Raw genomic sequence first — 16,629 nt, 5'->3', positions numbered from 1 at the left:
GCTAAGCACTTGGTGAACACCCTGGGAGCCGACTTCAGTCCGAACGAGAGAGCCTTCAACTGGTAGTGCCGCCCTTGGACCACGAACCTGAGGAACTTTGGGTGCCTTTTTAGAATGGGGATATGAAAGTACGCATCCTCCAAATCCAATGACGATAGGAAGCCACCTTCCTCCAGCTGTCCCAGCACATGCTGGAGGCTGACCATCCGGAACTTCTGTGCCTTGATGTACTTGTTCAGTCGACGCAGGTCCAGGATGGGGCACCATCCGCCCGTCTCCTTTCTGACGAGGAAGTATCTTGAGTAAACTCCGGAGACCCGAAGCCTCTTTGGGACGAGCTTGATGGCACCTTTTTTTGAGCATCGCCTTTATTTCCAACAGTAGTTGAGGGACGTGGTTTTCCTTCCTGGCCACGGGTGGAATGCAGGGACACTTCTTTAAGAATTTGAGTGTGGCCCCTGGGCCAGGGCATTGAGCACCCAGTGGTCGGTGGAGATGGATTTCCACACGCTGATGAACCTCGTCAGCCGGCCTCCCACCGGGATGCTTAGGTGGGGGCCTGACACCATGCCCAGTTCAGTCTTGCTTGGCCGCCACCCTGCCGCCTTGGCCTTCTTGGCGACGACGGCGAGGTCCTCTGGACTTGCCTCGTCCCCTGTAGGCTTCTTGCAACGAGGAGCGGGCTGCTTGACGGTACGGTGAGGAGCCGCCGCTGAATCCCTTGGAGGCACCTTGCTTCCCTCCGGAGTTCCGAAAGGGCAGACGTCATTGTTGTAGAACTCCCAAGTCGGTCTTGATGGCCTGAAGGGACTCATCCACTGTCTTCCCAAACAGGTTGTTCCCATCAAAGGGCATGTCCAAAACCGTGGCCTGTACATCCTGGCGCAAATCCGTCGCCTTGAGCCACCCCCGCCGTCGAAGACAAACACTGTTGCCCAATTGGCAGAAACCGGTGTCGGCAATGTCCGTGGCCACCTTTATGGCGTGGTCAGAGGCCACCTCACCCTCCTGCAGGATTGCCTGGGCCTCTGCACTCTTATCGTCTGGGAAGAAGTCTAACAGGGGGGCAATCTTGTACCACAACTCCCTGTCGTAGCGGGCCACGATCGCTAGGGCGTTGGCCGCCTTAATCATAGTCGACGCCGACGAGATGACTCGTCGTCCCATGGCATCCAGCTTCTTTCCCTCGCCGTCCGGCGGGGAATTAGAGGTCGAGGCCGATGCCCCCCTCTTTCTTCTTGGCCACTGCTGAAACGACCGAATCGGGGTCGGTTGCGCTCTAAGGCACAAAGGGGCGGCGTCGGGGACCCGGTACTTCTTCTCGTACCGGTCCCTCTTAGCAGGTGTCGTGGGCGGATTCTTAGATGTCATCCAAAAACGGCACTGCGAGGACCGTTTTCCTTTTGGCCTCACGCCGTTGGTAAAGGAAACCTTCCTTCTTCTTCTCTTCGGGGCAGAGCTGAAAAAGCTTGGATGCCCTGGCGATCATGGCGTAAAACGAGCCAATTTTGTCGGGAGGAGACGCCCGAGGAATTGGCGACGGGAGATCAGTCCCGTCGTCACCACCGTCGTTATCCGTCCCCATCGTGACTGTATCCGTCCCTGTGTCCTCCCTCGAGGTCGGGGAAGGAGACAAAGGCTAAGAGGGCCGTGAGGGCTGGGAAGGCGGGGTTGGATGGATCCTTCTCCTCTTGTTAGGGGGGCTTCCCGATGGACTCGGTTCTGTCGGGTCGTCCGTCGAAGGCAAGGGCAACCTGGTCCTTATCTCCGTGCATAAGACCTGGATTGCTGTCAAAATGGCCGCCGAGTTGTCTCGTGGCCCGGGTTGCGATGGACGCGACGGTTGCTCCTCCTCCAGTGGAGCCTCGTCGTCGTCACCATCGCTCTCGTCGTCCCCCTCGTCGGGATCCCTCCCGTGGGGACGGGCCTCCTCTGTGACTTTGACCAGTTCCTCCTCTGAGGTTGTGTCCGTGTCCGTTAAGGCCACCACCCCCCCTCTTTTTCCACCGGGGTCTTCACGGGGGTCTTCTCGATGGGCTTAAAAGAGGCTTCCCTCTGTGGGGGCAGGGAAACTCTGGGCCCTGAGGTCGCCTCCACTGGGGGAGCCTCCACAGGCTTCACCAGGGCTTTAGCGATACCCTCAATAGAGGCCTTGGCCGGGTGAATCAAGGCCTTCACCACCTTGGGCATGCTTGAGGCCTTCACCTTAGGGGGAGGGTCACCGCCTCATACCCCTTTGGCCGGTTCCTTTGAGATCGACCGGGGCCTCTCCAGAAGCTTAGCCGGGTTCTCAGACTTTCTCTTCCCCGAGCCAGAGCGTTGTCTCGTGGTTCATGGCATCAGTGAAGGTGTGCCCTGCCTGGCATCCGAGGAGCCCGACCGTTCTGCGCTCCTGGTGCCCCTGGACTCGCGGTGCTTTGCCTTCTGTTGGGCCCCCGTCGCCGGGGTGCCCTCACAGGACTAAGAAGACCGCTCGGGTTTCTTCTTCTTATCACCTGCTGGGCTCTTGATTTTCAACTAGTTGGCGAGACGGGTCCGATGGTCCCTCATGGTTCGCTCCGACATGTTCATGCAAAACGCACACTCCTTCTCCACGTGCGATTTGTCTTCATGAAGGCAGTAGAGACACTTCGAGTGCTCGTACTCCTTGAACAGGTTCTGTAGCTTGCATCCAGGGCAGTTCCTGAACAGCTTGCCCGGTCTCGAGCTTCCTTTCTCCTGGGCCATATCCACGAGGTAGGCCTCAGAAAACTTCTGGAATCCTCCAAGAAGCGCAGCTCGATTAAAACTTCACCCTCGAGGGGCGTAGAAGATTCTGAAACGGTTCCCCGTTGATCGGAAGTAGAAGCGGTGGAGCTTAGGGCTCCATTTAACCGAAAAAAGAGATACATCTCTTTGAAAAAGCGCGAAACGCAGAAAAAGCTCGAGAGCTATAGCACGAGGAATCCTAACACTTGAACGTGCGGTAAAAATCTGAGGATGGCTGCCAGAGGCGGGGCTTAGGGAGAGGGCAGTCATTGGCTGGGGGCGGTATGGTCCAGAGACCAGTGATTGGTTACTACTAAGAAAGACAGATCAGAAACAAAACTGATACTGATTTTTTCTTTACAGAGGATTCCCAGCCTGACGACGGGGAATATTCATGAGCATGTGAATCCATGCCAGACCCCATTCTGGAGAAAGGCACCCGCCCGCAGACATTCACCGAAGCAGCGGCACCGTTATTAATGGTGCCAGTGCTTCCACGGTCCCCATTCATATGGGACGCCACAGGAATTTTACTGGAGCCTGACATACCGGACCGCGGTGGCTGTAATGCCCTGGCGATTCCGGCAAGTCAGATGGCAGTAAATCACTACGGGTCTGGTAGCTACCTGCCGGTTTTACCGGAATGGTTTCCACTGGACTCGTAATGAGGGCCAATGTGTTTTTTACATTGATAACACATAGACCTTAGAAGTTGCTGTACTGCATTTAAGCTCAGTCAGTCTCATTTCATGAGCATGCTGCCTTAGACCAAACAAGTAACCACTGTTGTTGGGATCCATTTATGGCATACATACTTAAATGGAGCTGGTATTATACATACACATGCGTGTGTGTGTGTGTGTACATGGGCTCTAGGCGTATACTTACTGGCTCTCCCATTGGTCCTTTATCCCCACTGCTTCCAGGAGTACCAGGCAAACCCTAAAAGAGCATGTAAGAAAAAGGTAAATATTAAAAAATGAATATTGATTTTCATCATTCAATATATGTATCATTTCTTTACATATGATAATATATGACTTAACAGAGACCTTTATCTGAAGAGTTGTAGAGAGCATTTCTTTCAGTTCTCTACTAATTTTAAGGACGCTAAGGTATGTTCTCAACGGGACACATAATTGGAAATATGATAATTATATTTTAATCAACCCTCTTGCAAAAGCAAATGTAATCCCATGCTGACCTATTGTGGGCTCCTCGCTCCTTAGTTCCAGTTCAATTAGATGACAGCGGTCATTATTTTTTAGTCATCTATCTTTGGCCTTGTTTGTTTTTGTCTCCTTTCCTTCTTCTATTTTCCTCCTTTCTAAAAGTGTCTGAGTGTTAGGTATCAAGCTCCTAGGACGAATTCAAGGGCTGGAGAACAGGGAGGGATCCCATCCAAGTCGGTGCCAGGACATCTGTGGCAGCCTTGGTGAGCAAGATGCTACAGGTCTGCCACACAGTCTCCTACTGTCCGTGGAATCAGATGCACAGCGTCGCGTTCCTCTCCCAAGATGGCCACTACACATGAACCGGGTGTGGAAGAACGCCTGCTGCACAGTACCAGACATATAGAGGCCTCATGCTCACAGTAGCAATGAAGGCATAAAGGGATGTTCTGAATGTTGGTAAAGTGTTTCACAGCAAAGAATTAAGTCCAGAAAAACCTTGACTGTGGGGATACCTGATTCTATTTCATTATTAGGTATTTAGGCATTTCATTGTTCTTTTTCCTTTTTTTTATGACCACCTAGAACCCTTATTTGGGGGGAAGTGCTTCTTCCCTCTCGGCCCCTTTCCTTAAATATTAGGGAAATCGCCCTGTGGCAGCCTAAAAAAACTTCAGAATAAACTCAGCCACAATTGTGATTGCAACACGTAAAACTCCATGTTTCAGGGTATGGACTATTCGGTGGTTCATGCAAGGCTCTGCCACCCAACTCCCATGTAATTATATGCCACTTGGGGGAATAAGCTGACACCTTAGTGGGTACAGCCAGTGATCAGATTACTAAACCTTGTATATTTTCTCATTCCAACTCCTTAGCTGTTAACCCTAATCGACTCTTGGAGGAGTGCTGGTTAAGCAGCTCTAAGAATCCCATCCGTTTTCTTTGGGGAAGCAGAGATAAGTTGCCCATGCTTGGTAAGTAGACGGGCACCTCTATGCAGTATTCCTCAGGGGGATTTTTCACCTCCATGGTTGAGCCGAACATCGTCCACGATTCTTGAGAGTCGACTGTGACCTCTCCTTATTTATAAACATTAATTCCATTTTCTTATTTGGTACTTGATCTCTCCTCCTATAAACCGGAATGCGTATGTGGTATAGTGCCAAAGATGTGTAACTTTTGATTTAATTGCAATTTTTGTGAAGCACAAAGCTGACACTAGAATGCATCAGAGCAGTGGACTTATTGAGCTAAAAATAAATCAAGTACATACAAATATTGGAAGATTTAAACTTCCCTCAGATTACAACCACATGGATTTTTTCAGGAAGCCAGAAATTAACTACTCATATATTTAATCGCAGAGCCAAGTTCTTAAAAGCTTTGAAAAAGATAGCAAATCAGAGCTGTTCTAACAAAGAATGCCTCGTGGAATGAGCGCTGTAACCTTCCACCAAACCTCGGGAAGTACAGAGGAGCTGGAGTTTCGGGGCAAATAGCTGTTGGTATTGGCATAAACCACTGTGTAGGTAAGAGATGCCATCAACATAGCCGTCCTGCCCAGTGGTGGAATCTAGCACAGACCTCCGAACCCAGAAACCTGGGTTCTAATCCGGGATTCAGCGATGTGTTCAAAAAAGAATGGGATTCTGGGCAAATCAATTCGTCTCACTTTGGCTCAAATTGTAATTATGTTTAAAATAGTCCTCTCGTCTCGTCGCATCTCCTTCTTGCAGGAAGCTTTCGTGGGGCTGATTTTCCTTCATAGGTATTCACCCACATCAAGAGGACCCATACTTGTTCCTGGCAATATACATTCGATTTTTAGTGGGCAAGATGGCACGAGGCTACACTTCCAGCGGAAGCATTCAAGTTGCTTCGCTTGATTTGACATTTAGCTATTTTTGTCCTTCTTTTTTGCCAGTTGCCTGATTATGGTCCTAAATGAGCATTCCATTCTGAGGGGGACCATCTAATTATGCCCTGCGGAAGAGCAGACGCTGATCTCAAAATTCAAGCCCGCCAAACCTAGCAGCATCATTGGGAAAGGCTACACTTGTGGCTGAACAGGTCCCATGGAACCTAAGGTTTGTTTTTAAATCACATGCCTGAGGGCACCTGGGCCTTTGTGGGAGGGATGGCGGGGAAAAAGATCTTGGTGTCCCTTTCTGCACCCCGGGGAAGAGGCCATATGTGTAAATCCTATGGGCAAAACCAAGGCACTTTTTTAATTCGTCCACTGTGAGGTTAGAGAAGCAGACATTTGCTGTGCTTTGAACTGCACTGTACATTGCACAACACATGTAGGACACAACCACACAGCAGCATAGTTGTTGATGCATGTTAGATTTCAAAAGTAGGTTTGTACCGCGCTACCCATTTGTGAAGGTGTCCTTGCAATGCCAGTTACCTTAGATTGTGTCTTGATTCTCAGCACTATTCTTAACACATCTTTGACAAAGACACTCCTTAACTGAACTTATAAAGCGTAACATATACCCGGAAGCAAAAGGAAAGCTAAAAAAGATAGGTCTTCAGGGATCTTCTGAACGACATAAAGTCAGTCGTCCATCTTCCGAAGTGCAAGAGGGAGGGAGTTCCACAATTTGGACGCCACAACGGGAAAGGCTGACCACTTACCCTAGACCCGCGTCAACCTAAAGCGAGGGACCTTCAGCAGAAACGTCTTGCCAGAGCGCACAGGCACAGAAAACGAAAAACTTGGCCTGAACATGATATTGCTGTACTACTTAGTACAGTGCAGTTTCTTCGATAAGGCATTGTGTGGACACAGTATGACGAAGATCATATGTTATAATCTGTCTTAATACATGAGGAGAGTATGCTTTATACTTGAATGCTGACCTACATTGTGAATGGCCTGCTTATCCCACAGACTCTTCTGAAGTGTTAGAAATTCTTGAATGACTTACTGGTGTTCCTTGGTCGCCTCGATCCCCCGGATGGCCAGCTTTGCCCTGGAAAATATAAGTGTTGCCATCAGAGACAGAGGTTTGTAGGGAATGTAGTCCCGCAATGTAAATGCATGCGGCATGTGCTAAAGCTTCAGTGTGGACCCACTCCATTCACTTACAATAATTCCGCTTATGCCCTTCTTTCCAGGTTCGCCCCGTTCTCCCTGTCAAAAACATCAAGAAAATCACATTTTAGGAGCTATATCCAGCACAGCAGGAACAGAAAAGGAACAGCAAATAGACTGGATTATAATATGTGTTGCACCGTAAAGCCTTATATGTGGGGTTCTCTGTACTGGGCACACTAACCACAAGACATGCCTTCAATGACGGGGTGTGTGGGGGCATTCCACCTCCAGATTTAAACAACCAATCAGAAATTCTAAAAGACTATACGTGCAAAAATATTTTTTAAAGATTCCAAAAGGTTCATATGAAAGAAGGGAGGAAAATCCTGGTGGAAATTCCAGTTAAACAGATAGACGTGGTTTCTAATATAGCAGTTCCTTGACTATTGCTTTTGGGACATCTAATGAACTACTATTTAGATAAATCTCATTAATTTCATTTTGGTTCATCTTAGAAGTGACTATTGGTGTTTTATGGTATCTGTCGGTTCATGTTGGTACATTTAATAAACCAGTAGAGGGTCAATCGTTGTTGCCCACTTGGCTTATGCCAAAAGTCCCAAAATCCATATTCCTCAACAGGAACCAGAAGAACCTATTTTCCACTGGGCAATTTGCATGTCTGGCAGTAGATGCACCCAGGCTACCTCTCTCGAAGTGCCTTTGGTGGGTCGCCAGGGTTAGAATATTCTACACCACTCTACATTCTCTCCCACACACACCAATGACAGCACACTCCACACTGGGCGGGATAGGGAAGCATGTACTACACAAATCCTTTCTGCAAACACAACACTGCACCATCTCCCATACATATATACATCCTTGCATATTCTTACGCACCACATACATATACTCCTCTTTGGCCTCTATAACCGTCAAATATGAATCCACATTAATTAATACTATGCATCACATTTACGTGATACCTCACTGACAATAGATCCATAACTATACATCCATAGCTGTTTACTGGCACACACCACACTGGGATGCCATAACAATAGTCATAGCTATACATCCAAACCCATTCACCGGTGTACGCCACAATCTGATGTCACAACAATAAATATAACTTGACTTCCTTACTGGCTCACTTACACAGCAAAACACCCTTGTGATGCCACTGAAACCATACATCCATTAACCGCCATACACCACACCACGATACCAGTACAGAGAAATATTTCCAAACGACTTGCACACAACAACTTCGTGGTGCCCAATAACAAAACATACAAAGCCTGCCTTACACATGGCACTAGCAATCCACTCCTGTCTGCCACACACTGCATCTGGCAGTCACTTTACTCTTAACTGCCATTTATCTACCGCTATGCACGTCACTATCACTGTGGTTTTTACACCATTATATCAATGTGACTAGTGATCATTGACATGCAAAAACATATACCATATATCAACACCGGTGTTCACTACCAGTCCTTTATGCTGATGCAATGCTAAACCAGCAAATCCTGCAAAAGGGTTAAGGTCTGAAATCAGCTTCTGCACCACATACTCCACACTCCTGCACACACTTTGTACTTTTCCCTGTACCCCCGTATTAGCATTGTCCCCCTTTTTGTAGGCTAGCCTTCAGTGGCATGTCCAGGGAGTGGCCTGGGGGTGGCACGTGCTACCCTGCAATCTGATTGGCCAACCCAGATTCCACCCCACCATCCAAAACTATGATCATTATGTGTGTGTGTGTGCTTGTACTTCATGCCACCACTGCATATTCTAGTGCCACACTTGGGCCACCCCAGCTAAAAATAGAGTCTGGACCCGCCCCTGCTAGCCACCACACCAAGTATGAAGTATCAACAGTTTTAGTATCGCAGGTTATGCAAGGCACAACAATCCTTTAGCCTGTCAATGCCCAACTTCAGCTTCATCAACTCCAACGCATTGCATCTCAGAGTCCACGAGACACAGTACACCATAGCAAATAACTTAATCCCATTTTATGAAATAAAAGCACACACATTTCTTTATCCATATCGTAGAGTTCCCATTTCGTTAGGATCACCAGATTAAAAAATGAAAAAAACGGGACAGGCCATTGACATAGAAGTAGGACTCAAGTAAACACAATTAAAACTGTAGTCCTACGTTTATGTCGCTGGCCTGTTGCAGGGGTGGGGTGTGTGTGCTCACAGGCACACTCCTCTCATTGGAGGAAAGCCGGTGGGGGGAGGAAATGGGGGGAAATCAGGTCCTGGCAAAAACCGAGACCATAGCCACCGACCCTTGCAAACTCGGGATGGGGTTTATAAAATAAAAAAAACGGGTTACTCTATATTTCATACTGGCGTCCAATCCTGCTGCTGCTACTGCACCCAATCCAGATGCAATCTTTAGCCGCTGCCGGTCAGCAAGGGCAAGGCTCTATGCAGTGTTCCAAAGCTGCAGGGTTCTTTCGTCCCTCCTTGCACACGTGTAGCCCATTCCTCATCAGTATTCAGCAACACGTGCGCCTGACATCCTCATTTTCTCCCGAGGAGCTGAAGCGAACTGATCTCCACTGAGGTCCACACTATCCGGCGACGTGGATTAGCACTTCTCTGTTCACTACCCGCCAAAACCCTCGCTCACCACTCGGCACTTACTTAAAATGCAATTTTTATTTTTTGACGTGTTACCCTGTGATACAGTTCAAGCGTTTACCTTCCACCCGAGCCCCTCACAGTATGTGCACATAACGCTGTGCACTTAGCACCCAGGCTTCTTTCCTCTCCTTACCTCTCCATGGACCAATTCTTCGCCCATGTTGTGAAGTAGGATATCCAAACAATCAGGTAAGTCTTCAAATGAGTTGCTTTATTCGTCTGCCTCTTCTGTTACATCTTATATAAGAAACAGGGCCCACCGATGCCCAACACCCAGGCTACACCACAGATGCCCACCACCCAGGCTACACCACCAATGCCCACCGCCCAGCCTGCACCACTGATGCCCACCACCCAGACTACATCTTTCCAACTGCCTTCCTTGGAAGAGAACACCAGGGTCAGAATATTCTACACACATTCTCTAGTCTCTCCCGGTACACACCAATGACAGCACACTCCACACTGGTAGGAATAGGGAAGCATATAATACACAATCAATGCCCATAGTGTGGAGAAATAATGCAAACATAGATGGGAAATTATTTTTGTGGAACTGGGAAATAAGGACAAATGATGAGGTAACATACAGACATTAAGCGAGCAGGAAAGTTGAAAACGTTTCCCAACTCTTTAGGAATGCTCAATAAACCACACCATGTCGGAGACTACACAAAGAGGAAAATGATAGTCATGTGACAGGGCCATGAGGCACAGTCCCTTACAAAAATGACCCTTATACCGGAATTGTAATCTTACACTAATTCACCACCCATTGATGCAGCCTGGAACACCACCTGCCTGAAGCCAGAACCCATTCCTTTTTGCTTTTCAAAGGGTGCCTAGTGCAGGGTGCGACCTGTACAGTGGCGCAAAGGAGGGTAGCAGTGCGATATAACAACAGATACACAGCTCACTTTTCCGTGAATTTCCCCCCGCACTTGAAGGATTTGAGAAAGTCAAAGCATATCACAGAATAGAAAATATAATTTGTGAAGTCAGAAAACGGTGGCTTTTACTCACATTATTCTTGGTTATTTTTACACAATGGTTAGATGTTCCATTTAATCCTTCATGACTATGGGATTAAATACCAACACATAGCATCCTGGGGCATTTTCTTGAAAACCTTAAAAACAATGGCTACATGCAGCAGGCATAAAAACATAAAAAAAGCCAGATGCAGATGTGCAACAGTCAGTGGGGAATCCAGGCACACTTTGGCAAAAGATACACCTCACGTAAAAATGTGATTCCTCTTCCATAAATGACTTTAGGTAGGTAGAAGACCTATTTGCTGGTCTAAAAAGCAGAACTCAAAGTCTGATGCCTTTTTCTCAAGGTTCTATTTAGTGTAACTTGTTACAGGTGTACTCTGTATTGTTGGATGGTGGAGAACCCCTAGCACCTTCACTTGAGGCACCACTCTGTGTGCCCACCTTTCTCTCCACCCCGTTCTCTTACTCTGTTCTCCCCACTCATACGCCTCGCTTCTTTCCTGCACCACCTTTTTTATGATCACCTATTTCCCAAACTGCAACACACTCTAGCCCCCCAACTTTACTTAACCAGCAGCTTCCTTCTACCAGTGTGCCTTCTCCTGGTATTCCTGAGCCCAGGATTTCTGGCTCCTCCTTCTAAATAGACAGTGAGGAAAGACTCTGCACAGACCTCTGCAGTTGCGTATTTCCTCACTGAAGCAGATAAGCTTTGGCAGTGGTTTCTGTTATCCCTTACCTTAGGGATCAGTGTATTTCGACTACTTTTGTATTCTTATTTATATATTTCATTACTCCTTTCTATGATAGTTCTTTTAGCTGGCAGTAATTGAGCTTATGATTTTTAAATACATTTTTTTACTGAAAACCTCTTTAAGGACATTGAATATTGATGACAATGAAGCTAGTGGAAGGCAAGAATAACACAAGGAATTTGGGGTGCATGTGTAGGAAGTATTATAGTGGCTGTCGTTCCTGTGATGCGAGTCTCTATATGGTCACATTGACCCTCCTTCTCATTTCCCTCAGCCCCTCTGCCCCGTCGCAGCAGCTCTCTTATTGCTGGTATACTATGATGATACTTTTACTCTTAGCATCTCCAGGAATGGCTGAAAATGGAAGCATCGGATTGGTGGGTGTGGTGTGTCTCTGAGAAGACCGGTGGAAATTATGTCAGCCGTTCACCAACAGTATGTGCATTCTTATCTCCCAACTAAACTCTGTGTGAGACAGAAAAACACTACATTGTGAGACATTAATTAACTAAGGAAAAGAATGCCACTGACCTGACAGTGGAGCCATGTCACTCCAATTAGGAAGCAAGGCTTTCACAATTAAAGGACTTTCCCAACGTTCCATTGGTTGCTGACATTGGCTTTGCATGCCAGGTGGTACTTTCTATCTGCTGACACTACAGCGTAACCTTCGTACATCGTCATCATTATTTGGGCATCTTAGAGCAAAGTATGGCTTTGACGGAAACCCAAGTTAACACATTTCTGCCTAGGTACGTGCAGCTAATTCACAAGAGAAAATAGCAAGTGACAGAACAAACCATACATGCAGTAATTATTGAGACTTGATTACCTTAACACCTGGGATCCCTTGTTCTCCTAAAGGGCCATCTGGACCTCTTGGACCCTGAAAATATAAAGACATTAGGTCTTGTGTCAATGGAGAGGCTCTGTGTTGAGAACATCCAGCGGTCAAATAGTACGTGGGTTACTAGAGGTCTGCTGGCCTGGGCAATTGCTGTTCCACTTGTTACTGCCTATGAGGTAAGGAACACCGACAACATACCTTCCCATATTTCTCATGCCAGAAAGGCAATATTTGTTTGCGTCTTTCTTTTCCAGGCAAATGGAAACATTATACCAAATCGTATGAATGCGAAAGAATATGGGTTTGACCATCTCTGATGTACTGCCGATAGAATAAGGAATTTGCTTTGTTCACAAACATCGTTATTAAGGGATTCAAATGGAATGGACTACAGAATACAACCCAAAAGACAATAGATTCATCTATGACCGTGCTCCTTGATGCACTCAGATTTCCATGGCTTCACATAATACCCCCATTCATATTTTCAATATATCTCTTATCTCAAACTCTAAGTATTCAAATCACCAATACTGCAGGACAGGTTAGAGGGTGGGAAGAGAAAGAGATCGGGGAACATCAAGGTACATCTTTAGTATAACCCGTTAGAAGATAATAACTCCATCATATCTCCATCATATCTTTCACCCAACCTTTTTGAACCCTTAACAGGCTCAATGGTGGTCCCCCTCATGTACAAGCCTTAAAACAAAAAAAATGGCCACTGTAAGGCAACTGAACATTGTAACCCACCAAAAGAATTGTCACCATAAGCATTGGAAGAGGTTTCTCCTTAGGGGTCACGCTCGAGGTCGTTCGACTCGCCTTTGTGTCGGACGGACAGGGAGCTAATGAACCCAAATCCACCTGCAGTGTCGAGGCCAAAGCCGTACCAACTGAGGCAATTTCAAAAGCATTCAAAATGTGTTTTTTTAAGACTTCCCTAGGCGCACCCTTCTCAGGGCACAACTTACCACTTTTGTCCGACAAGTCGGAATTGCATCTGCATCAGCGTTTTAAGTATGTGATGAAGATGATGAGGAGTGGTGAGAGTCGCTATGGGTGTTGAAACGTTTTTTGGACTGTCCCTCTCGATGTTTCTTGGAATAGGCCCTTCAGTATCATTGTCTGAGGACCTTGGAAGCGATTTCGCTGGGGATTTTGAGGGTGATCTGCCAAACGCCAGCTTTGCAGAATATTCCTACTACACCTTCGGGTTCATGGCCAGAAAAGAACTACATTGCTCCGTATTATGTGTGACAACAAGGCACCACACACATATAATGTGTGGGTCCATGAGAGACGTTTTAGGGTTGCAGTCTTTGTAGCATTTAAACCCGGATGGTTTAGGCCCTGACATAATGACATAGGATACAATCATTTCGAATCAAATACGAGCGTGTTCTGAATTGCGTGCTGAGCATAGGGAAAAAAGAAACCGTGGTAAGGGGGTGTAGTGCATCCTTTTAAAAGGCCTCTGTCCGTTGTCGATGAATGGCATAGCAGTATATGAGGGAGTCATCGTTGCTAATAACGAGCAGAACCATGTCAAAAACATTTACAAACATCTGCTGGGTACCTATTAAGATGAGAAACTTGTTGGAGAATGCAATCCATTGAAGTGGTAACACCTGCTGAGTCTTTGTTCAGCATTGGGGGCCGTAACTGTAACCAACGTGCACTCTTAATCTTTGTCCTTGCCAGCCATCATCTTAAACCAATATCATCTCCCGCTCTTCCTTATCTGGCTCTGTCATCTCGCGACATAAGACAGTGGTGGTAGTACATCACTGTTTCTCCAAGTTTAGAGTTGATGATCTACTCCATCGCTGTAGAAATAAAGACCACTAACTGGCACTAGTGCTGGTCCAGGGTTGCCGACTCCCATTAATTTTCCAGCCTCTGGAACCTCCTTCATCGGAATTGCGTGCCTCTTCACTTCCCCTTCTGAATTCCAGTCATGGGGCCAGGCACACCCACTGGGAATGACAGAAGGGGCTCCAAACGAAGAGTCTGTGCTGGACTAAAGTGGAGGGGTGACCTCGCCTCAGCACACTGGTCACTGTCCTCGGTGTTTGTCGTGATATTTGACATGAACAGTGACACATCACATGGCAAAAGCTAATGGCTTTCAAAAGTCAATTGCGCCTCATTACATGTTTGTTGGTATCCCGCCTGTAAATCCAGTGGGATACCACCAAATGGAACATACCGTTACTGGCACCTGGTCTGCCAGAATTACTGGCAGATTACAGGTGCAGTAAAGGTAGGTTAACCCCCATTCCATGGAGTCCCATAGTACTCTATGCAGGGATTGCCGGTATTACCGGCATCAGTAACACCGACTATCTTTTGCCAGTGGGGTGCCTGATTTACCTCCAGCTGTGGTATGCCGGTCCGAAATGTTCCGGTAAACAGAATTTCGAACCGGCATACTTATAATGATGCCCAATGTGTTACATCTTGTAAGGTATAAAGAAGAGGGACATGCCAGCTTGTAATAGTTGCAAGCAGAAATATTCACTTTATTATTAGCACCCATACAGGGGTGAGCAGCCAGCTTGAATTGCGGCCTCTCCCTAATGCTATAAACCCATTTTGACAGTAAACCTATGGCTGTATGTACCCTCGATTCTCTCCCTCCCTCCTCCTTTGAAGCTTAGTTTTTTTCCATTTTTTTTAAAGATATCACATATCTTCGGGCTGTAATGTTACATGTATTTTCGATTTTTTTATGGAGTGAACAAATCAGTCACGTGATATCCATGGCCCATTTTGTCTCTACAAAAAGGGTCCTTACTAACCAGGACATGACCGCATTGTGGTAATGCTAAAAATGTCTCACCATGTAAGCCACACAGGTGTTAACGTCCGCCACCCTTGTAAAGTGCTCTTGCTAAACTCATGCACATTTACTTGGGCAGCAGACCATTACCGCCTCGTACTTTTGGCCGAGGATGGCATTATTTCCAAATTAAACAGACTTGTAGAGTCAACACATTTTAAAATCCAGTCAGGTTTGCGGGATATGCACTACAAATAAAGATATGGTTTGGGGATCATTTCAAATGTTACGGATATTTTCAAAATCTCACTTTGATTTTACTTTCCAGTAACAGGAGAAAGCTATCCCTGCATACCACATCAAGGGAAACCTTCAAAAAACGTACATTCAAAATAACGCAATGTTTTGCCAAGGACTTAGAAAAGGGAACTAGTTAAAGGCCCCTTGCTCAGATAGTATATGTTGGTGAATGTTCGTTCCAAGAAACTCTCGATGGTGATTGGATAACAAGTGTCAAGGAAGTGAGGGCACACGCGTGGTAGGACTGGGGTGGCACCGAATATTGCCATATCTGTTTCTAAAAACGTTTGCTGGATTTCCTGCTATGTAGTATTTAATTTAACACACTTCATACCTGCCCTTCTGGTCAATATTTTTATGTCTACTGAAAAAGTGGAATTATATATTTTAATCATTATAGTAATGGACAATTTTCAGTATATTTCTTTGGGCATTTAATGACCGTGGCTTGAATACACTGTAAATGTGACCTTTAATTACTTGTATTAAGTGTCATTAGCTGAGAGTCTAATATAGGGGAATGTGAGTTTCTTTTTCCTAAAGTGCTTTCCTTGAGTCTATGCAACCTTAGAAACAAGTGTGTAACTCTTTTTCAGTCAGTTTTGTATTGTAGGCTTTGTGGATAATGTTGGGGTACCCCTGTTGGTTTCAACAAACGCCACACCTCTGGAGTCTGCTGCACCTCATGCAGCAAGCCTACCAAAAGATTGGAGTGTACGCTGGTCGATAAAGAGAAAACTAGGGTGACCAAATTTAAAAAGTAAAAAACTGGGACACGGCAACTAACATAAAAGTAGGACTATTGATAATGTCTGACAAGGCACTACACTTCAGAAGCATTTGGAGGAGAAGGGGGTTTAAGTGTTACTGTTCAAAGAAACACATATTATAATAAAAGTATCACAAACTAACACTATCTTAAGTTGTAAAATGCATCATTTCTTCTTTGCGAGATTGTGCATTCCTGCCTGCCAGCTATGAAGACCTACTTCAAAAAACAGGGACCACTGCAGTTTCCAATGGGAATACAATCTCGAGAAAGGGGGACAGAGCACCAAATACTGGGACAGTCCCGGCAAAACCGGGACATCTGGTCACCCTAGAGAATACACACAAGCAGTCCATCTCCTGACACTCCCTGACCACCTGGAGCCGAAAAAAAAGCACCCACACTCCTGCAGCGCTGCAAAATACTAAAAGCGCGTGTCTTTCAACAATACCTGAGAGCCAAATATAAATCCTGCCCCCCTTCAAGCAACAGTTCTGTGCTACTGTATAAAATGCCATGTCCGTGTTGGCAGCCGCT

General features: G+C 46.3%; 1 protein-coding gene across 1 annotated transcript in view; it reads right to left on the bottom strand.

Annotated features, from left to right (window-relative positions):
* The window catches only part of COL24A1 (collagen type XXIV alpha 1 chain), a 910,546-nt gene that overhangs the window by 189,670 nt on the left and 704,247 nt on the right, over positions 1–16,629 (bottom strand). The window contains exons 29-32 of the mRNA XM_069641689.1: positions 12,224–12,277; positions 7,018–7,062; positions 6,857–6,901; positions 3,637–3,690 (exon numbers count right to left, since the gene is read on the bottom strand). Coding sequence (XP_069497790.1) covers positions 3,637–3,690; positions 6,857–6,901; positions 7,018–7,062; positions 12,224–12,277 — 198 coding nt within the window. The remainder of the gene's footprint in view (positions 1–3,636; positions 3,691–6,856; positions 6,902–7,017; positions 7,063–12,223; positions 12,278–16,629) is intronic.

This window comes from Ambystoma mexicanum, chromosome 1q (genome assembly GCF_040938575.1).
Source record: "Ambystoma mexicanum isolate Mex_15411 chromosome 1q, UKY_AmexF1_1, whole genome shotgun sequence".
Lineage (NCBI taxonomy): Eukaryota > Metazoa > Chordata > Amphibia > Caudata > Ambystomatidae > Ambystoma > Ambystoma mexicanum.
The sequence above is the reverse complement of the archived record's forward strand: the minus strand, read 5'-3'. Positions and strand labels throughout refer to the sequence as shown.